The following is a 24,744-nucleotide window of genomic DNA, read 5'->3' on the forward strand; positions in this document are numbered from 1 at the left end:
TGTAAAAACTGGGTCATATTGTAATCGATGTCTTCGGTATTTTTTTTTTTTGCTTTCACAATTATTTTATTTGATTCTAATAAAATAGGAAAATAATTTAACAATTAAACCACATTTTTTTCAGAATAATCTTTTAATCGCGTAATCGTTGTAAAGAACAAACGATATTAATATCGATAAAAATTCAAAAAATAGTTTTATAAACTCATTTGAATAAAATAACATTATATGAATCAATTGAGTTCATTTAAATACATATCTGTAATCGATAAATTCGATTAACTGATAAAATAGTTTTTATAAACTAATTAAATGCTTTAAAAAGAAATAAAAATCGATAAATTAGATTTATCGAAATCGATATATTTTTATTTATCGATAAATTACTTTCATTTTAAAGCAATTATTTTGCTCGTTAGTGAATTAAGGTGAGGTGCAATATATAAGAAAGTTCAATAGTAAATTTATATTATTTAGGAGCTTACAAATATTTTAACCAAAAATTTCTAAGGAAAAAACTAAAATATTCAAACCAAAAATCGATTAACTAGGATATGATATTTATGTATATACTATGTCAGTGAATAGAAATATCAAACTAATTGATGGCACTTTAACCAACAGAGCATTAGTCACCAATGCCCCAATTCCCTCACTTAATTTCAACATATCACTTTCGTTGATCATCAATTTGCACCGCAACAGACGGCATTAATCCACACACAGCTGTTGAACGCTGCCGCTGATATCAAAATTAAGAACCCCTATGACCCGCTCACTTAGGCGCACTCGAGCACGCATTTACTCGTACTCTTTGAGCAGCGCCATTTATCACAAAGTGACAATCTTGGGCACAAAACGCCAAGAGGATGAAAGGCTCGCAAGCAAACAAATACAAACACAACAACTACAAACACACGTGGACGAATGAAGCACAAAGAGACCACACTAAGGACGCAGACGACGACGACTTTGGACCTACTTACGTACTTACTTACTTACTTATCTACACGAAACTATAAATCGTCGAAAAAACAATAAACATTTCAACCGCTTGATGTTATCCTTTCGCCGGTCGGCTACCCCTTTCGCACACCCTGCCCGCTGCGCTGCGCCGTCCAACTGTGTGCGGCGGCGCTGCCAAAAAGGCTCGAGGCGAACAAATGTTCGCTGTTGTCGGCTTAGTTGAAAAGTTTTCGATAAATAAATAAAGCAAAAACAAATATAACAAGTACAAAGGAGAAGAGCGTAAAGCGAACAAGCGAAAAAGGACGAAGGCAAGTGAATGGAGTAAAGCGCGAAGATGGAGATGAAATCGAATAAATTGGCCAACAAAAGCGAAGTGAGGCGGCCACCGAGTGACCTCCTTTCGACAGCAGCAACAACAACAACAGCAGCAGCAATGAGGCAGCCGTTTGCCTCGAATATTTATGCGCTTTTAATGATACCAAAGTGCAGAGCGCTTCTAACAGACAGCCGGTGCTGCCTTCAAGTGTCCGTTTGTAAGCGGCTGAATACATAGTTGTGGCAAGTGTGGCACGATTTTGTTGGCGCTTAGAAACTTGCGACGCCGCCGCAGTGGTATGAATGAGCTCAAAGTTAAATTACGGGTGAAATAAGTAATTAAAATACACACGCTTACAACAATGCGTGGCCATTAAGTGCTACAACAACAATAACAATATCCAAACACGTCCATAAAACGACGAAATAAATTTGTGGGGCGTCAAAACCGCAAATCATGTGACGAGTAAGCAAGTGCAAATGAAATTTCCAAAACGGCACGGCAAGCATACAACAACAACAACGCAAAACACTATGTTAAGCTCCTCCCACACGCTGCGTGCCGTTTATGTGGACAGGAAATGAGATAAGATCGTAAACGGAAGTTTGTTCACAAGAGTAAAAGTAGCTGCAACAACAACAACAGTTAATAATACCGTTACTAAACATACAACAAAATGTAAGACAAAGACCGCCATTTATTGCTTGTAAAAAGGAAAGTACTTCAAATTTGTAGGCCAGCATATCGTCAAGCATGCAATTAAGCGGCAAACAGGGTGGTACAGATGGACATTTTTTTTTTTTGGAAATATAAAAAGGAAAATTTTTTCAGTTTGATATATAAAAAGGTTTTATGATATAAAAAGGAGCATTTTTTCAGTTTTGAGATATAACACAAGATAGTATTTCGTAGCAAAACCTCAAAAATTTTTTATACTTTTCAAAAAGTAGTTAATCCTAAATGTAGGCAACGATTTTTAAATCGCAAATATAAAAACCGTTACCAAAAAGTAACTTTGTTTTATATTTAATAAATTTCAAATATATTTATTATATTCCTAACCAATAATAATAAAATATTCATGTAAAAAAAATTATTTTATTTTATCCTTGCATTTGTATCACCCTTTACAATTACCAAACTTGTAATTACAAAAACACTCGTAATTGTTATTTATTTGGCACGTCTAAAGTACACCACATGATGCTCTAACTCAAACAATTGAGCAAATTGATAATAATTCAAACAATTATAGAAGTTCCAATGAAATGATAGTGGCATAAGCAAGAAAAAAACTGTCAGAAGACGGAAGGAAGTAGGCGTGTTGCTTTACAAGAAGAATTATACACCTACGACCAAGCTGACCAAATCATCTCTGTGCAAACTTAACATTTCAAAAGTAATATAACCATTATTTCCTCTTGGGACACCAGCGTATCAGTAGCAAGTGTCTCCCAGACTGCTTGTATTTATTGCTGGCTGACAGTCGGATGCTTTAATAAAGGGAAAATATATATTTTGTTGCCGCATAAATTACTCACTTGGTCAGAGGGAGGCAACAATTCAAGAGAGCTTGAAAGCTTTCATGTTGAATTTCACTGACTTTTGTTAAACAATTTGCTTGCTAATGAGCTGCTCGCTTTCGAGCTTTGCTTCTATTCGTCTATTTAGCATAATAAATTTCACTCAATTTATTTGATTTATTAATGGAAATTATTGAAATTGCAATATAAGTGCTGATGTTTGTGGAAATTATTAGGCAACGGAATAATTGGCGCTTTCAAAGTGGTGATTTCCTAGGATAAGAATTTTTTAAATATTTTTGAATACACTTAAGTTGACATTTTTATATCTTAGAAAGTTTTCAAAGCCTAAGATTTTCAGGTTTTTTAAGCTTATTGGTATATAAAAAATGAGTATGTTTACTAAAATAAAATTTACACAAGAACTGGAAGTTTTTGAAAATACTTAAGTTGATACTTTTATATCTTAAAAAGCTTTTAAGCCTTTCAAAGCTTTTAAGACTTTTTAAGCTTTTAAAGCTTTTAAAGATTTTTTAGGCTTTTTAAGCTTATTTTTTTAGAAAAATTAGTATGTTTACTAAATAGAAATTATTATTTAATTTTTAGTTTTTAGTTTTTAAAAGTTTTGACTTACTTTTATATATACAATCAGCCACCAATTACTCAAAAAAACTATTATCATATAATTTCATTTCACTTTAAATTGAATAAACTCTTCATGAAATTAATTAACCTCACTTTTTTAATTACAGATCATGCCGGCGAACTCGGTTGGGCGTTCACCTTAATCATAGTTTCAATCATATCAGCTCTTATAGGTGCTATTGTAATGGTCATAGTTCTAAGGTGTAGAAGGTGAGTCACATTGCTAACACTTCAAACTTTATTTTCTATTTTACACACACACACACACAGAAACAGACAGACAATGACAATGGCAGTGTGAGTTAATTAAGCCATAAAACGAAAGACTTAAACGACAAACTCGTCAACAGGTAGGCGCCGCTTTATTATACAATTAAGTTGGATATGTAACAACGTGACAATTAGTTAGCTGAAGCGTGCGATAAACATACATACATACATACGTATACTGTTATAAGCAGCCAGCCAGTGAGTCAATTAGTCAGCTGATAGATGACAGTACACTCGCGGCATATGCCATTGCAGTTATGTGCTAATAATAGAAATGAAATCAACACGAGCGCTGCGCTGCGCATCGCTGCGGCCATTGAATGAGCCGTTAATTGGTGCGGCGCGCATGACAGCCAAGCGGGAATGCCAACAGCAATAAAAGCGCTGATGAACTGCTGAATATGCACTGTGTGAATTATGAATAACGCAACACATAGCTGAGTGTGTGATTTTTTTAAATAAATGAGCTAAATGTATTTTTATTTTGAGTTACAAAAGAATTTCGTGTTTGCGTTTGGAATTTGAGCTGGCGCTTAGCCATTTAGACGATCATTAAGCTGCTCTTTTTTGTATAAAATATTTATTAGCTTTTATTTATTTTATTTTCATTTTTTTTCATTTGATTTTATTTTTCTAATTGCCATTCAATGCTGTCAAATTAAGTCACGAATTCATTTCAGGTAAAAGGCAATTTTGTATATCATTTTCATTTTGCTACATTAACGGCACTTTGATGTATTAATAATAAAAGCCTCATAAATGCTCTTGAGGCATGCAACCATTGAAAAATCGTGCGTTTTAAATATTTAACTAGGTTTATTGTCATTTTAGTGCCAGATTCCCGGCACTCTGCGGTACAATGCCGCTTTAATTACATTATGCTGAGTTTTTCGAATTTTTTTGTGTATTCAAAACTGAAAATTTTTCACGAAAAAAATCAAAGCCATAACTCATTTGCGGTCTTATGGTTTGGGTAGTCCATTCATCATGCTCATAAAGCGCGCTTGTAGCATTCGTTGCGCTTGTGTGGGTGGCTGTAAATACCCCTTCACATTTTTGGCCAGCGCTATTGCATGCTTTTAATGCATATAAATACATATATTTATTAGTAATGACGTAATTATTGCTCAATTAAAATGTCAACATGTGCATAAAAATTTATTGCAAGGCTATATAAAAGACGAAATTGTTTTAAATTGCCCGAAATTTGTCAAATTGTTAGCTGTTTTTTATAGCAAAAAGTAATTGCAACATTACTGGTTGTATTGAAAAACGTCAATAGCTAAATGTTCCGTTGAGGTCATGAATGAAGTATTGTGGCAGACAAAATTAAGCGCATCGAATGGATTTATGTTCATGCAACAAACAAATATTTTTTTAAATAAAAAAGAAAAAAATATTTTCGGCATCAACGTGTAGCTTTAATTAAATAACCGGTCTCTAGTTCAAAAAATCAAAAAGTTCAAAGTCACAATTTTAGTGGCAAAGCACAGAGGCGTAGTTATTATGGGTACTGATATATATTTTTTTTTTTCATTAACAGAGCTCTTTGAATTAAAAAAAAAAATATTTATATTATGAACATGAAATCAAAGCTAACATATTTGAAGACAATATACAAAAGTCTACTAAGAACTACAAATATTTTGAATTGTTCCAACAATCCTTTCAAAAAGTAATTCAGCCTAAGCCCCTGTTAACTGCCTCGCCATCCATGCATTATGCCATTCAAAAATAATCATGTCAAAGTGTGGTATTAAGCGACAAATTCGATAGCACTAATGTTGCAGTTAATTGCGCTGACTTGAACAAGAGCAAGCTTACTGGCATTTACATATATGTCTGTATGTATGTCACATTTAAGTTCGAGTATATTGCAGTAATAAAACGCCAGTATTGCAGTGGAACTCCTACAACAAATTTCTCATGCAGGCTTTTTTTATTGTTTTTGCTGCAAAGCCATCAATTTGGCGCAGCATATTATTGTCGCATTGAATTGGCAAGCGTGGGACGGTTGTGATTGGCCATATCACAGCTGAAAATGAGCAAAAAAAAATAAAAATTACAAAAAATATTCTCATGATACAAAAAGTATTCAGTATTTTTTTATAGATTTTATTCTTAAATTTAATTCTACTGTGATATGTTTTCAGAAATTAAATAAAAAACAGGAAAATATAAAATATTAAAAAATAAAAAATAAAATAAAAGAAAAATATTAATTTTAAATTTATTTTTCATATTTATTACAAATTTTTATTAATTTTATTGTATTTTATAATTTTAGTTATATTTTACTTGTGAAACTCAAAATTTTTTGAAATGGAGAATTTTCGTCATGCAGTATTTTTTACTAAAATAATTTAATCATTTTAGTTTTAATATTTTCCAGTGTGTTCATTAACATTTTTCACACTTCCAGCACACTTTTCCAACGCTTGGTCATAGACAAGTGTCGCTTGTGGTTTTAATTGCGAATAATGACCAATAAAGTCGTTATTGTCGAGTGTGAGGTGCCTAACACAACATAACTAATACAGACAACAACAACAATAATAAACATTATGGAAAAAACAATGTTCTTGATTACAATAAAAGCGTGAAACAAATTTCTCAGCAATTAACTGCGCTTTTATGCAAATTTCTGTAATAACCATAAAAGTTGCTTATGAGAAATTGAACTGTGGGTGAATTATGAGAAATAAAATTAAAAAAAAAATATTAAAAATTATTTTTGTTAAAAATATTAAAAATTATTTTTGTTTTTAATTTTAATTGGATCCAACCATATAGGATGTATATATGGGAAATTAAATTTCATAAACAATCTTATCCTAAATCGATCTTAATTAATCAGTGATATTTCAATTAATAGTTTTCACTTATTTCTCTGCTTCTCGATCTGCTCGATCTTCTACTATATGTTTGGCTTTATAAAGATTATAAGCTAGTAGAAATCGAAATAACGAAAATATATCTACACACATATGTCTCCAGCTGAAATCATATTATATTTTGGGTCTAACTTTTTCTATATAAAAAATTAATTCAAAACCACACCAAGCTCTATGCATACAAGACCTATTAGTACCAAGTATACCTATACCATACACACCACATAGAAAAATGTCGGATTATTTTGATTTTTTCCTTCACAGCACCTCACATGTATAACAAGACACAAGTTTATATATATTTTCATACATACATACATATGTACATATGCCAACGTGTTCATATGTGAGCTGGGCTTGTGGCCTCGAATTACGCGTATAACATGTAACATGGTCTTTGGACACTTGTTGTCTCGTTAGCAGTACATTTTGCTACTGTCTTTATTACTTTTATTTTAGTATTAAGTTTATTGTTGTTGTTGTTGTTAGAAAATATACTCGTTCTTTAGCCGCACTCATATTACCGTCACTGCGACTACCGCTAGCAGGCAGCGGTCGTGCTGCACAATTCTATATTGTTGCCACATTAGCTGCACAATTGCATTGCTATGTTGTTGTTGTAGTATATATGTATGCAAGTAGCGTAGAGTTGTAGTGTCGTTTGACATGTTAAGCGCCAAATTAGTCGCAATTACATTGCAATTTCAGTTTAAACATTTTTCGAATAAATATTTCACGCGCACACAAACACAAACACACACATGCACACATGTATTACTCATAGGCAAATAAATCACTGGACTCGGTATTTATATGAATTACGGTACATTGCATTCTCCCGGGTAGATTTGTAGTTGGGTTTAAACGACTTTTAATGTCATAAATTTTACATATGCAATTATTTGCATTCAGTGTCAGATTGTAATGCAAAAGTAATCACTAATTACCCAGGAAACTGCTACTTTTATTTAAAAAGAATTCTAGTTAACGATTGCAGCAACATATTTTGGTATGAAATGGATATACTTCAGAACAAATTTCGGATTTTTTTCAATAGGATTCTAATTTGAAAAGGTACTCGTAAAAGCCTACGGCGTAACTGATCACCACCAAATAATCGTCTATATTATTTCGAAAGAGAAAAATATCAAATTCAATATGAAACAAAAACTCTGGTTCAGAGCGATCCGCCTATGCTCTCTTTTATGTGATTATTCTCTCTGCATGATTTATACCAGATGTAGTTCTATTGAAGATTATCTACTATAACATGTGTATTACTCATTAATGCGGTTTAACTAACTCATATTCCATAATTTTTTATTATACCAGTCTATGCGATTTATACCAGTTGTTGTTCGATTCGCCAACTGCCGTAGAATGAGACACACAACCAATTAAGATGGTAAAACTGACTTATATTCTATGAATTTTCAGTTATACCAGTCTATGTGATTTATACCAGTCATTGTTCGATTCGTTATTCTTCATGGTACACTATTCACAGGTCATTATGGTGGTATAACTTGTTTTATGCTATCTTTATTTCATTATACCAGTCTATGTGATTTACACCAGTTGCTGTTCGATTTGTAATTTTCATTGGTTTGGTATAAGTATGCAGTTTTTCCAACTAGTTCATTTTTAGAATAGAATTTCCAAATTGTAAAATAGTATATTTGCCGGCAACCGTGTAGCTATATTTATATGTACATTTGCGCATATTTAACTATAAATAATTTTGCACATACTTCACTGTTAGCAGATAGATATGTACATATTTACTCAAATTTTTTTTCCACCACACACGCTTCAAGGCTCATTAATCAATTGATTAAGCATATTTACCAAACAATGACAGGATGAATAAAATGTAAAAGCATTCACATATCAGCCGCAATCACACAACAACAACAACAACAAAAGCAACTTATAGTCAAGGCAACCAATATAACCAATGACAACAATAACAATAAAATAGTGATAATAATAAGCTATAGTTTATTAAGGATAATTTCAACAACACAACCGCAACATGATTGATATATAAACCTCCCATCACTTTGTATGTGTATGTGTTTATATATGTGTGTGTGTGTGTTGTATGTGCATAGCTACTGTTGTGACAACAGCTACAACAAATAAATAAATAAATAAGTAGCAACAACAAGAGCAACAGCAAAGATTGCATTGCAACTGTCAACTGTGATGCATTGACGTTTTATGTCACCAATTAACTTTCATTTACCACAACACTTATTCGGGGGTATGTATGTCGAGGTGTGTGCTGTGTGCTGCTTTTTGCACGCCTCATACTACATGCAAGTGTGTATTTATGTTCATGCAGATTGCTGGATTTACGCGAACAAGTGCACTCAGTTGTACTATCAATAATTGTCAGTTAATTGGGATTTTTTCGGAATGTAATATATTTTATATATACCATAAATATATAACTGTCTGCTTGTATTTGTATATATATTAAATATATGTATTTTTTAAATACACTTTACGTGTTATAAAAATTCTGATTTCATTCATCATTTTTTGCATTTTTTCGCATTTTAATGCTTTTTCATATGCCATTTATACACACACACACACTCTCGCAGTGGTATTTATGAATTGTAAATTAATCTGCATAATTTGCGCTGCCGCTGCGCTCGATCGCTTTGATTGTATTTTTACTCGCACGTTTACTGATTAACTGTTTACTCATGTGCAATTTTTTTTTCTCGAACAGTCCTTCTGGCATTAAAGCCCTGCAAATATTAAATATTAATTAACTGGTACACACCTTTTGTCAATTAAAGACCAATTTTCGATTTTTCCACCTCAATACTTGAATTAATAAAATTTTATACATATTTATTATATTACAGTTAATATTTAACTGCACATGTAAACTCCTCGTTATTCGAATGTGAATTATGAAGTGCTATGGATTCAATGATTTTATGAGTAGTGCTCTTTCATGGAAATGGGATTTATGATTTATGATCCACTACTAGGTACTTGGAAATATTAAAAAAAAACAAGTAAGGAAGGGCTAAGTTCGGGTGTAACCGAACATTTTATACTCTCGCAATTTATTGATGTAATTTTATAAAGATAACATAAGTTGACCCATATATTTTGTATAAAGTTCAATAGAATAACGAAAATCATCATAAATAGTATATGGGGACTGAGGTAATTCCTAAACCGATTTCACTCGTTTTCACCACCAAGATACAATATATCGAAGACTATACTATTATATGGGAAGTAGACGTAGTTGTGAACCGATTTCGCCCATATTCCACCCGTGTCATCAGGGTGTCAAGAAAGTGTTATATACCGAATTTCATTGAAATCGGTCGAATAGTTCTTGAGATATGGTTTTTGACCCAAAAGTAATTTTCAACCAAACCTTTGTGTGGGAAGTGGGCGTGGTTATTATCCGATTTCTTTCATTTTTGGATTGTATACAAAAAACCTATTTGGGGCGGGGTCACGCCCACTTTTCCAAAAAAATTACATCCAAATGTGCCCCTCCCTAATGGGATCCTATGTTCCAAATCTCATTTTCATAACTTTATTTATGGCTTAGTTATGACACTGCATAGGTTTTCGGTTTCCACCATTTTGTGGGCGTGGCAGTGTACCGATTTTGCCCATTTTCGAAAGCAACCTCCTCAGGGTGCCTAGGAACATGTGTGCCAAGTTTCATTAAGATATCTTAATTTTAACTCAAGTTATCGCTTGCACGGACGGACGGACAGACGGACGGACAGACATCCGGATTTCAAATCTACTCGTCATCCTAATCATTTATGTATATATAACCGCATATCTAACTTTAATATTTCTTGGTGACACAAACAACCGTTATGTGAACAAAACTATTACACTCTGTGCAACAGGTTGCGAGAGTATAAATATTTGAAATACAAAAAAAAAATATAAAAAAATTGTTATGCACCATTTTTTAATAAATTGGCTAACTAGGAAAAATTAAAAAAAATGCGGGCTTTCAAGCCTAAATACATTTCATAGAATGCTTAATATAACCTTATTTGTAATCTACTTTACCATGAAGTAATTTTTTTTCATATTATATGACTTATAAACAACCATACATGTATAATCCATGACCCGACGAAAGCAGCAATTAATAAAACACCAAAAACGCGCCAACAGTATAATTCAACCTGCCACAGTTTGCACCAACACTACATAAATATATATTGACTAAAGCAAAAAGGTTTATCACAAAAGCTAAGAACGTTTCTAACGAGCTCAAGGCTGCTATAACTCAAAAGACTTGACTTTGCTTGACTATTTCACTCCGCCTTGTAAACAGCTTGGAGGCGGGCTAACAGATACAAACACACCGACAATGCACTTTACTCGAGTGAGCACTTTAGTGACTTTTTGTGTTGAGTATAAGAATAAGGCTAGTATATAGAATATAAATGTGTATATATGTTTCGAACAACACTTAAAAATCGCGTGCATGCAACGATTAAAATTAAAATAGCAAATTTGATTTTTCCATTTGATATGACCATATAAAGATAGAGGTACGAGTCTAAATTATTTATTAAATACAAATGTATATGTCTACGAGTATATTTAAAATTCTCATATAACTTAAAAATTCAGTTTTCTGAAGTTTTCACTAGCCAATGGTTTGGTAGGCGTTGAACCATAATGGTTAGCTGATCAAAGTTAGCAAGCATTAAAAAAAAAATACCAAAAAAAACAATGTGATTAATTAGAAATACAATTAAAATGTAATAAAAATGGGCGGGGCTTGGCTTAAGACTACAAACAGCATACAAGTAAAGTCTAGCCAGTGATTTACAACTGCAGTCAGTAAAGTGGTGTGTGCAAGAAACGATTATTTTTAAAATGTTCCAATCAATGTGTTGGGTATTTGTTATCAAAGACCCACACCAATATCAGCAGAAATATTCCTCCGGACCAGGGTTCGGCTTAATGCCTCTTAGAATTGAAAGGGTAATGAGCAACACTGCTGCAAGGTGTTGCTCAAGTAATGACAAAGTTGATTCATTACTTACCGATCCAAGGAGGGTTAAATCGCCGAAAGAACAAGCCTTGGCTGGATAAAATCCGGGCTAATTCCGGTACCGCAGAACCGATTGTCGTGAGAATTGAAATCGATGGCATGTGTTCGAAAGTAAACGTCTATCTCCTCAACCTTCCTCTCCTGCTAGGAGCGTAACACTCTCCCCTATTCAATTTACAGTGACCACATTCACGAACTGGACGAAAGAGTGAAGTGGATAGCTAAATATTTCTGTCCTTGACAATAAAACTACTAATGTGAGCAACCCCTAAATCTTGTTTATTACCTGTACTCTTTCACATCGCATGCAACAGTGATTGTTACCAAAGTACGGAGCTGCAACAAGATTCTCAAGTCGTTAGCTGGCATTACTTGAGAAAAGCACAAAGAAATGTTTGCTGGCAACTTAACAGGCAATCGGCCGATCGTCACCTTTCATAAGAAAGCTACAGACTTCCCAGAACACCGCACTCCGGACAGTCACAGGAGCATAACGAAATGATCTCCAAGCAGGCTCTGTCAGGGTGCTTTCGCAGAAACCATCTCTTCAGGAAACTAAGGCGTCTCCCATAGCGATCAAGAGGACTTTCCTGAAATACGTGACTTCAGACAACCATTGAACACCATTCACAGAAGAGCTGTTTACACCCTCCTTGACTCCCTCCCAGTGAATCGCGTCCTTGGAGTCAAAGCAAACTTTATTTTTATTCCAAGGATGAATGAATTTTCATAATGAAACGGGTCTAGGACACAATTATGACGCCAGGACTTGACTTCTAGTGGGATGATCTTGAAATAATTAAAATTCTAAAAAATATATCAACTGGACAGTTAGGCATAAAATTTCATTGTCAACCAAATTTTACGCCACAAATTAACTGTTTTTTTTTTTTACTTTTAACCACACTCAGGGGCGAACGCAGGGGGGGGGGTTTTGGGGTGTTAAAAGTCCCCCCCCCCCACAGTAATTGAATTTTTAAATAATAGAATTTAATTATACATAGTCATTTGAAAAATTGTAATTTGTTGTTTTCAAAGCAATCTTTCTGCCGACGATGTAAGAATATGTAAAATCACTGAATACATTAGTCACTAACAGCGTTGCCGTTTTGATACAATTGTATATTCTAAATTTTGTGATTTGAGACTTTTTTGTTCACAAACGGCCTATTTTGATACTTTTCTGCTGATAGAATTTAATTTTTTGAAACTATGAAAATGTTAAACTAAAAACAAACCTATTGTATCTGGATAGTATTAAAAAGTTGTGGGAATTTAGGCCAATTAAAAAACCCAGAAAAATATAAACTGGACTTTGCCTTATAACTCTGTGGCTGCTGAATTTTTTTAGATTTAAGGGGAATTGTGAGCCCAAAATGGACTTCTTTTGAAAATTAGTTCTGAACTGAAAAGTCACCAATAAGGTTTCTATTATTTTTTTTAGAGTTTATTGTTAATCTTAATACAGGAAAAATTTGAAAACATTTTATTATGACTTTCAGTTTTCGTTCCATGAGCGAACTGTTGTGAAATAAATTTAAATTTAAATAAATTATGCTATTTGCAAAAAAATACTTGAATGTCTTAACTTAACCGCTGGTGTAGAAGATCCCGATGATTTCGTTGCTGAATTTAGAATGTGGAAAAGGTTAAAAATCTTTTCTTCAGATTATATTTTCTAACAAAAATTTTGAATATATTTTCAGGAACTGGTTAAATCAAACAACAAGATCCAAAACTTTTTTAGACGCGTTGAATTGTTGCGATGCAAAAATTTTCAAAACAGTGCATCGTTTTTTAAAGATTGGAGCAATAATCCCTATATCTGTCGCTTCAAGTGAACGCTCGTTTTCCTCACTTCGCAGGCTTAAAACATATTTAAGAAATAAAACTGGAGAAGCACGCCTGAACGGAGGACGTGACGAAGGAAGAGATTTTAAATGTTATCGCCCAAATTAAAAGAAGATTAGACTTCAATTTCTGAATAAAATAATGAAACATTGTCTTTTTACCTAAACCCCCCAAATTTTTTGCCTGCGTGCGCCACTGACCACACTTATGATTTTTATCCTCATAAACCTACATTTCAATAGCATTTTATGTATTTATGAAAAACCACTTCCATGACTACAGCTCATATGCAAAACCAAAAGTGTGCGTGAATATTCATATAGGCTCATTGCTCATGTGTATGTATGTACATATGTATGTATGAAGAAATCAGAAATCAGGTCAATAGTTTCCGTTGCTATTAACACCGCCTCGCATGCGAAGAAGGCAACCACTTTGACCGCCACTTTAAATACGCCATAACCATTATCATGAATTACCGCAAATGCCTACTCTGTGGCATTTAATAATAGGGCTACGCGCTCGATCAGCAAGCATTATGTGGCATGTGGCTGTTTTTCCCCGCCCCGAATGCAGGCAGCTTTTAAAGTGTTCAATGAAATTGGGTTGTTTGGTTATCTGACTGTCTGTCTGTCTGAATGGCCACATTTTTGCACGCTCACTACGCGTTGCAAGTTAAAAACTTTGTTGGAAATTTGTTGCAAATACTTTGCCACACACATACTCACACTCAAATGCGCGGACATGACTGCTTAAACATATATATGGATATGTATAAGTGCGCTACATGTGTATGCGCTAAGTATGTGTCAGGTTTACAACACACAAATCGGCACTTGCAACATAGTAAAAACGTGCCAAAAAAGTTGGAAGTAAAAAGTTTCTGATTTGGTGCGAATATTATTTTACTCTTTTTTTGTACTTTTGTTTTTATTTGTGTTCTTCAGCTGCACTTGCAACACTTGCAGCGTATGTTGACTCACATATGTGTGGCACGTACATCCATTATGCTTATATGCTAGCATATCTATGCATAGGTGTGTGTATACGAGCATATATGTGTGTATGTATATTTGCGTTGTATAAAATCACGTTTGCCCCAGAAACTCATTGACTTTGCGCTTTGCACTCATTTCATTTGAAAGCATTTAATGACTCCAGCACACATTTAGCATCAATGCGAAACTACGGTCCGTTATTCATTCAGTCCGTTAGTAGTACGCTCATTTTCGAGCTTTTGGGTTTAAATGAATTTCACTTAAATTGAAGCGCAAATTATATATTTGCCAAAGCAAATGAAAGTGTGGCAAATTGCATTCAGAGTTGAAAGTTCAAGTATCCACGAACACAAATGCAATGGAGAGCGTGCGCACAAAAATGCTGGCAAATAAGATGAAATGCAATGCAATTAAAATTTCCATTTAACTTTATTCTATTCTATTTGCCACATACTTGCACAATGTCAGTGGGTAAGCGTGCAGCAGCAGCAGCAGCAGCGGCAGCAAAAATGCCATTAAAAACGACTACAAAGCGGTGAAAAAATGCCAAGTACTATTGTTGTGGCACACACACATACACACACACAATGAGAACGCATAGCAGCATACACGCTTATCAAGGTAAACACTTGTGCAACGTAATTAAATCACCAGCGGCAAGCAAAGTGAGAAGCTTTGTAACATAATTTAACTTCAGCTGCCTAGTCACCGCTTTAGCTGCGCTGTTAACCGCTTTTGTTCCTTCAGGCGGCAACTGGCAAGCGAGGAGCTGCCACACTGCCACTGCCACACTCAGCAGTCAGCATTCAGCCTTAGCGTCCCGCTTCTTTTCGCTCTATTTAACTGACATTTTTATTTGACTTGAGTTGATGTGCCTGTTCCACCTGCTTCACATACACTGCGCAAACATACACACTCACACACATGTATATGTGTATGTACTTGCAACTTGTGTCCGCCACAATTGTGGCCCAACAGCCATAAATAGTGCAAATCTCATTTGCTACCAGCATCAGCAGTCAGCAGTCGGCAGCTGGCGACATTTTCTTTCACTTTGTTGCCTGCAGTTCTTTACGCTTCTTTTTTGTTTGTTTCTTCTTCTGCTGGAAAATCACTTCGGTTTGCATTTCGTTGAGTGCAACATCAACTTCCTTTCTACTTATGTTCCAATTGCACTAGCTGGACTGAGCCTTTCAATGGTATGCTATAGTCCATGCTTTGTTACAAATGTTGTTGTTAATGGATACGAGGTCGTTTTGATAAATATGAAAAGAGGAATTATAAGAAAAAAATATTAAAAAGTGTACTTCAAGAAGTATCTATTTTAGTGAAAGCTCGCATTGTCAGAAAACGTTGCCTACCTTTAGGCGCAATAAATAATAATAATAATAATAAAAGCCTATTCTCTGATAACACAGTAAGGAAGTTTTTACCTCAGGCACTCGCTTACACTGGTATAATATCTTTTCCACTTCTTTTATTTGGTGACCGGATTGACAAAAACTAAAAGCTCATAGGGCATCTTAAACTATAGTATTTTTAGCATAAGAAGTTGAGCCCAAAGACAAAGACAGTTATTAAAATTTGATTAGCTTTAAAAGCTTCCAAGAAGTTTTAATAGAACTTCCATAAAAGCTTTCATGTACTTTCATGCACTTTCATGTGCTTGCTTCAAGAGTGTAATTACTATTTGATTAGCATTAAAAGCTTCCAAGAAGTCTTAATAGAGCTTCCATGAAAGCTTTCATGTACTGGCTTTAAAAGTTCGATGAATTAGTTAGGCGTATTTTTCTAGCTGTGCTCGTATAACCTATATATAAATTTGTAAACAATACAAAAGACTCTGCATTTGCTCTTTTTAAAAAATGTCTCGCAACCTGCCACCGGTACACCCGACGCCAACAGCTAAATCTCATCCCTCGTCGCACTCATGTACCCCCACATACATACGCATAGCTAAATATACTCTCCCAATACATACGGTCGCTTATTGCCTGGTCATTTCACAGGTTTTTTCTATTTCGTTAGACTCAACAGCAATCGCCTCAAATCGTCGCACATTAAGTTGTAAACAAAGTATTTTTGCGATTATTGTTGTTGTTGTTGGTGGTGGTGGTAGTGGTGGCAAATGCAATTCTGTTGTTACGCAAATGGAAACGTCATAAACATTTCACAGCCGCATGACGCAGGCGCTCGCTGCTGCCTCACTTTACTTCACTACACTTCAGTTGAGTTTTATCGCTTTTCTTTCTTTATTATTGTTGTTGTTGTTGTTTGATTTCGTTTTATATCACAGTGTCGTTTTATTACTTTAAATTTCTGCATTGTTTTGCTTTTTATTCGGGCGCAATTTCACAGCCAATCTAAGTTTGTAATTCGATGTCGTTTAAAGTTGAGAACGCTTATCCGATTTGATGATTTTGTGACCACTGTTTGCTATTTGCAGTTGACGAATTTATTACTTTGCTGCACACACACCAAGTGCTGTTGTGTGTTCCTCTTAACGGTTTTATAAAATTACGCAGGCAATTGTATGAAAGCTTTGCTGCTGTTGGCAGAATGGCAGAAAAAGTATTTTAACTTTTGAAATAAAGCGGCAAATTGCTTTAATTTAGTCATTTGCTGGTGGATAAGTGCTGTAGTTGGGATTTGTATTTATAGAGGCGATCATTTATACCTCTAGAGGTGATTTGTTGTATTATATATCACGGGATGAAGTGAGAATTGCAAGTTCTTCTTCATAATACTACAAGTAGGATGCAAGTAATTTCTTTTTAAATATTTTGTCCGTTAGATTAATTGGTTATATGTAAATCTAAATTTCCAGATTTTTTAAAATAATTAATAAATCTATACAGAAGTATTATCTTTTGTCAGCGATGTAAAACAAACGTGAAGAATCTAAAGCTGTAACTAGTTACCAAACATGAAGGTGTTTTGGTATATTTAACGTTATTCAGCTTAAGGAAATGATAGCTGAATGCTTGAAAACGCCTGAAAAGCCCAAAATTGAGTTTCAGCTTAAGATTAATCTGTAATTTTTTTACGCACTAGGGACTTGCTTACATACTTAGAGCTGGATCTGGTTCGGTATAAGCTTTGACTTCGTAGATAGATGTGATTATGGTATCTTAATTAATATGTCTACTAACTAATGAGACTATTTGCAGGTTGAAGCAAAAATTATAAATAAAATTTATCATTATAAGTATTTTTCAGTTCAATCTCTACTTGTTGCGTCCTTCAGCAAATGAAAAAGCAATAATAATAAAATTTACGAAGTTTGTCGCTTAAGTCTTTAGTTTTTAATAACATTCATATATCATATAACAATTCTCAAGTATTAACATTTAATGTAGTAACTCTTAATTTATGTAACTGTAAATATCACCGTTATTTATGCCAACTATATAACTGTACTTTCTTTTTCTACTTTTTATTACAGAATAAAATCAGCTAACGGTAATGGTGAGTATAAAGACAGATTACAATATGAATTATAAGGATTACACATGCAAAAACAAAAAAAAAATAAGGAAAAAATGCGATGAATCATGGGAATGTGTGCCAATATTTTGTTGTTGTTGTAAAAACGCTAATCGCCGCATGATTGTTAGGAAAAATAGCTGAGCAAGCAACTTGCCACATAGCGAACATGTGTATGTGCCACAAATGCTGCATAAACTATGTCACATAAACAATAAATAGCCACACTAACAACAACTACAACAAAAAGTGTCACTTTCAAAGGCGTTTTGTGTGTGGCGCACACGGAAACTTAACTTAACCGTTAAAATTCCACCGTCGCGTAAAGTGACAAATGCGCGATAAAATATTTCCATTTTTCTTTTCTTTCGATTTTTTTTGTTTTTGTTGCAACAACAAATTATTATTCGCTAGCGCGTTTTCCAGGTGATTTGCAGACTTATGAGCAATGAGTGGCGCGCAAATGGCAGCTGCGGTAGCAACAGTTTGGCAATATCTCACCAAAAAGCTGTCGCATACTTACATAACTGTATATTAGAAATATACATATACATATATTAACTACAGTTTGCCGCAAGCCCTTGTCCGCGCAGCGCTATCGCGTCGGCTTATCTGCCAACGCGCGTTTTAAGAGCCAGTTGACTTAGACGCCAGATTAAATTTGAGTGTCAATAATGTCGCAAACGCAAATGCAAATACAACAACAACAACACAACTTAACTAAGTAAACACAACTTAAGGCGAACGTGCAACACGACAACAAATTGCTGACATGCGCCGTGTACCTACGCGCCGCACTGAGTAGAGCTGAGTTGAGTTGTTGAGGGTGTGCGCCAGCTCACTTTACAATTAATTGATGCACTGCGACGATAAACCGTTTTTCTGACGAGAATTCGGCGGCAATTTCAATTTCAAATTCAATTTGCATTTTAAAATGTAATTTCGTTAATGCGCCGCTGAAACGCAAAGCTGCGTGTAGGCGGTGGCGTTGCATGCAACTAATGCCACAAAAAGTGAGCTAAACAATAGACGAAGACGCCGAATAAAGTAGAAACCGGTGAAAAATCGCGAATCTCACAAATTGTGTGAAGCAAACTGTAAATGAAAATGCCAGCGAAAATACCGTTATATTTTTGCGACAACAAGCACACACACACCCACGAACATGCTAAGATGACAAATTTAGTTGTGATTATTGCATTAATGTGCGCTGCCTGTCTACAACAGCTGCTGCAGCGTCAGTGTTGCGCACACCCATACACACACACACACAAATGCACTGGAAAATTAAATTATTTTTAAACCAATTTTACACTCGCTGGCATCTTGTTATGCTCTATGCTGCGTAGCACTTAACAGCAACAACGACAAATGATCTGCAGCGTCTAGCATGCGAAGCTCGCTAATTTAATGCCAGCATTGCCACGCAACTGCCATGCTGTTGTGATGTTGCATGTCGCGATCTGCGCGCTTGTTGCATGCAACCATGCGCAACCGAATATTCACTCTACTCATAACTTAAATGAGCCAGAAACACTGCAATGAAATGTTAATAATAGCTAAAGCAAAACGAAAAGCAACTACAACAACAACAACAACAGCAAATTGCACATTTTACGCAATTGCATGCGTCTATGCCGCTTGTTGCAACAGCAAACATTGCCGCAATTCATCGTAAATGTGGCATCAACGCAAGCGACAAAGTGATGGAAGATAGCGAATATTTTAAATGTACAACAACAAAAACAACAGCTACAAAGTAATGTGCTTTGAGATTTTAATTCTTCGCTTGTGAGTTTGTATGTGTTTGTGCCTCTGTGAACCGCTTGCAATGACAGCGCAGCAATTGAGGCTGAAACATCGGCAATTTGCTCTTGCTTAAGTGAGCAGTTCGGCAGCTAATTAAGTAAAAGTACGCAAAATGCAAACTTAAATGGGAAATAAAGTAAAGTGTACTTATACACACATATACATAGGTAGATACTTACAAGGGAATTGAATACTTAGGAGTACTAATAATTCTGAACACACAATGAGATGATATTGTATTTCTCATCCACATTTCTTATTTGCAATTCTTTTATTTTGAAAATATTCAAACACGATTTCAAAAATTTCTACTTTATTTTAGAAGCATATAATTACTCAAATTAGACTGGGAATATATGCATTATAAAGAGTTCAAATCTCGAAACTTTAATTAACAGCTGGCAATTAAGCTAATTGAGTAAACTAAATTGAGTATGTGTGCGAACATTAAAATATAAGGTTATCAAATATCCTTTCTGTCTTCTGAATTTCGCAGCTGTGTATAAAGCGCTGCAGAGCTCGTATCTGGCAATACTTTACATCTTTGAGAGGTCTTCAAATAACCTACAAAAAGACGCTATGCATGATTAGTTTGGATGTTGCATTCAACAGTTATAGACGTGTAAAATGGAGTTCACTAACGCCGAAATTCATGAGATTTTAAAGTTTTCCTTCATTAAAGGCAAATCCGTGAGATTCATGGTGTTTTGTTGAATGATACTCTATCACTTCGAACAGCTTGATGTTTGGGTGCCGCATGATTCAACGCCTGCGATATGCTGCTGAAACGGAACGAACTCGACCCATTTTTGAAGCGGATCAATATCAAGCGAAAACGGTCGTGGGCGAAGGCCGGTGAATCGTCCCAAAGAGTGACCAAGCCGGGATTGACGGCCAGGAAGGCCTTTTGCTGTGTGTTTTGTGGGATTGGAAGGTAATCATCCACTATGAGCTGCTCCCATATGGCCAGACGCTTAATTCTACCATCTACTGCGAACAACTGGACCGCTTGAAGCAGGCGATCGATCAGGAGCGTCCAGAATTGGCCAACAGGAAGGGTGTAGTGTTCCACCAGGACAACGCCAGACCACACACTTCGTTGATGACTCGTCAGCAGCTATGGGAGCTCGGATGGGAGGTTTTATCGCATCCACCATATAGCCCGAACATAGCGCCAAGTGATTACCAACTGTTCCTGTCCATGGCGATCGACCTTGGTGCTGTAAAATTGAACTCAAAAGAAACTTGTGAAAAGTGGCTGTCCGAGTTCTTCGAAAATAAGGATGGCGGCTTCTACGAGGGGGTATTAGGAAAACAGATGGAAACAGATTATCTAACGAAACGGCGCATATTTGAACTAAATCCGATCACTGTAACACTTTTTATAAAGCATTGAATAAAGAGCAAAAAAAAGAAAGGGAGATAAGACAATCTAATACATATATGACTGAATTAGAAAAAAATGTGCTCTTCCTCACCAACTACTTTAAATTCGAACTAAAGTACAGATATACAATTTTGAAATTACAAAAAATTTTGAATACAATCGATCTAGGCTATATTGTACGAAATTTACCTTATTTTCTCTTAATTATAATTTTCTGTCTGTCAATTTAAATTTCCCGCAATTTATTTGATTAATTGCGCCCTAATTCTACCTGACAAATGTGCAAACAATTCTTAGACAATTTTTAATTCTTGAGAAAGAACCATACACACTGACGAAAACAAATGCTCACCAAATAGAAATAAACTCCAAATGCTCCGAACGCCAACGAAAAAAAAATACTTAAAAATCCAAAAAATTTCTGCATCTCAAATAGCGAGGCTCCTCTGTAACCTTGGACGACGCATTCCCATGCACTCCACACCGAGGAAATGACAAAACGGCAAAGTGTTGTTGTTGTTGTTGGGACACTTTAGCTTTAGACCAGCAAGCGGCAATTGTTGCTGACATTGTCGCAGTGAAATTATTTTCGCTTTTGCATAAATTTACAATACAATGAAGTGTTGTGCACTTGTTGTTGTGTGTTGTTGCCTATTGCTGTTGCTGCTGCCGCTGCCAGTGACTGCTGTGGCAACAATTTAATTAAATGGCCCATGGTGGATTGCTGGCTGTAAATACTTCATGCACTTCATCGTGCTCAAGCGTTTGCCTTGCATTGCATGTGCTTATGGACCAGGTTCGCCTTCGCTGCCTCATATGCATAAGAAAGGGAAGAATCGGCGCATGGAGACTTCACGTACATAAATTGCACGATTCAGTTGCATTGTGCCAAGCGACACACAAACATACTCGTACTCCTTGCCTTCGCCAATTTGATGCTCATTCAGCGTTTTGCCTGCAACCTCCTTGAGTGTTGCTCAAATCATTTTTAGTGCGCGAAGATCAGCTTCTTGCTTACTCTTTCTCTTGGTATTGTTTTATTTTTACACTTGTTGTTGTACTACAACTCCAATCAAATTCTGCATCCACCGTCTCTTCAAAACTCTCTCATTTTGATACCGAAATATTTCGCTGAAGATTTGTTACTTTAACGCCCATCGGGTATTTTTAATTTTGAACTCACACACACACACACACACATTTCTGTATATTTTTAAGCGCAGCATAAGAATGGCTGTCTCCTAGGTTGGGGACACACTTACGGTAATGACAGTTTCTTCGTTCTGTTCTGCTCACTCATTTCGCACATCTTCATTTGCGCATTTAGATTCCCACTTGACGGGCTGTTGCATGCCACATTTCCCTGCAATTGCATACATATGTGTCACATTAAATCTTCGCCATAAAAAATAGTCCACCACTGTACTCTTGTCATGGCAGGTCATGTTCACGCTTAATTTCGATTTTGCTAAATAAATATCACATAATAAAGTGCTGCAGTGTCATTTTGCGGCGTATTTTATAAAGATTTAAAACCTCTTAATATAATTCATGAGCATGAATCTATGAGCGGTTAGCAAGCTAAGTTCACAATGGCCATACATCAGCTGGTTGCTACAAAGTTGTCTGATATGGATGTATGACCTTATGAACATACACGTTTTACTAAAAGTCGCTACAAGGAAAATTTCTGCGTTTTATTGCTTTGCATTCTTGGTAATGGTAATGGGATTGGTAATGGTAATGGTATTTGTAGTCGTAATAATATTGGTATTGGTATTGAAAATGAAAATAAAATTGAAATTGATATTGGTCAGAGTCTTGGTATTGCGTTAGTATTGGTAATGGTATTTGTAATGGTTACAGGGTAACAGTATATGTATTGGTCTTGGTAATTGTAATGATAATTAAAATTAATAGTAATGGTAATGGTATTTGTAATGGTAATAATATTGGTATTGAAAATGAAAATAAAATTGAAATTGATATTGGTTGTTTAGTCTTGATATTGCTATTAATATTGACAATTGTAATAGTAATGGTAATGAGAATGGTAATGGTAATTGTAATGGTAATGGCACTGGTAATGGTAATGGTAATGGTAATGGTAATGGTAATAGTATTTGGCGATTTGCTATTGTTACTGAGACTGGTCTTGATCTGAACCACTCATTTCAAATACAAAACTTTGTGAAGTTCTTTGTTAAGCGCGCAATTTTAGTAAGGTTTAACATATCGTTAGCTAAAGACGTGGTAAGCCTCGAATTGCCAACAAATACTAATGATTTCATAAATCAAGCCCACATTTTGCTACTTCATACCAGATACCATAAGATAAGATATCTATAAATACTTACAACTAAACATCCTTTTAACAAACATGCCACAGCGACCTCATTTACAGCTTTATTATTTAAAATGAGCGACAACAGCTCCGTTGGAAGAACTAGTTTTCACATGCAAAGTCAAAATAAAAGGTCATATCGTTTATGTAACACTGTCAAGATACACATGCGATTTTGTAAATAGTCACATAGACGCGCACGCTCGCGGCTGGCGTGCTGGCTGCAGCGGCACATACAAGCTTTAATATTTATTTTATTATTATTTAAAATAAAAGTAAAATGTTAACCATTCTGCCTGAGACAAAATAACGGTCGCACACGAAACTGTACACTTCAGTGCAACAATAAATTATTTATGTGCAATTGACATGTACAAAACGGCGCTGCAGCCGAGCAGCTGCGATGCATTCCGCAGTGAGCGTTCGGTAGCCCACATTGGCGCAACCTACTCGTAATTTAATAATCGGCATTTCCTACTTGAGTGGTGGAGACAGGGCGCACTTGCGCGACCAGCAATCAAGCCGACGAACGCTACGAGATAATACTGCGTTGATAAGCAATTAATGCGAAGCTAATGTACCGCCGCATATAACGGTTTAGTGGCATGCAACGTATCTATAAAACATTTAAGCAGCTTAAAAGTGACATAGCGCTTAGCTGATAGTAAAATTAACTAAGGCTGACTTACATGCATAAGGGTACCCATATTAGGGTAGTACTTATTTATTGTTATGATCAATATGATTTATTTTAAATTTGCAAAATATTTACAATAAATGCATAAAATATATTTTATTTTATTTTTTAATTTATACAAACAAAAAGTGATTTCATAAGGAAATTATTTTGACAGTTGAAATATAAATATCAAACTCATATGTTTACTTTGACAGCTGATTTGACAGTTGTTTCCTAGGAAATGGTATATCTATGGTAAACTCCCCGTAGATTCAAATTAAAATAGTGTATATAATTCTCTTAAGGGGTTTGGGGTAGTCAGAGACACGAAATTAGAATTTTAAGTAATTTTATTTTTTGCTATTAAATCATGTTATTTTACAAAAGTAATAATATGGCAATATTATACAATGTTTTGACTTAAAGTCACGAAAATTTGAAAATAAAAAATTATAATTTCCCAAAAGATCCTTGCGGTGACAATCACAAGGTCTTGGAG

At 35.0% G+C, this 24,744-nt stretch overlaps 1 protein-coding gene across 6 annotated transcripts in view; it reads left to right on the top strand.

Moving 5' to 3' along the window:
• Positions 1 to 24,744, top strand: part of LOC105213673 (uncharacterized) — a 236,630-nt gene that overhangs the window by 204,222 nt on the left and 7,664 nt on the right. For all 6 annotated transcript variants that reach the window (XM_054230205.1, XM_054230203.1, XM_054230207.1 and 3 more), the window contains 2 exons: positions 3,561 to 3,663; positions 17,986 to 18,008. In XM_054230205.1, the coding sequence (XP_054086180.1) occupies positions 3,561 to 3,663; positions 17,986 to 18,008 (126 nt within the window). The remainder of the gene's footprint in view (positions 1 to 3,560; positions 3,664 to 17,985; positions 18,009 to 24,744) is intronic.

This window comes from Zeugodacus cucurbitae, chromosome 4 (assembly GCF_028554725.1).
Source record: "Zeugodacus cucurbitae isolate PBARC_wt_2022May chromosome 4, idZeuCucr1.2, whole genome shotgun sequence".
Taxonomy (NCBI): domain Eukaryota; kingdom Metazoa; phylum Arthropoda; class Insecta; order Diptera; family Tephritidae; genus Zeugodacus; species Zeugodacus cucurbitae.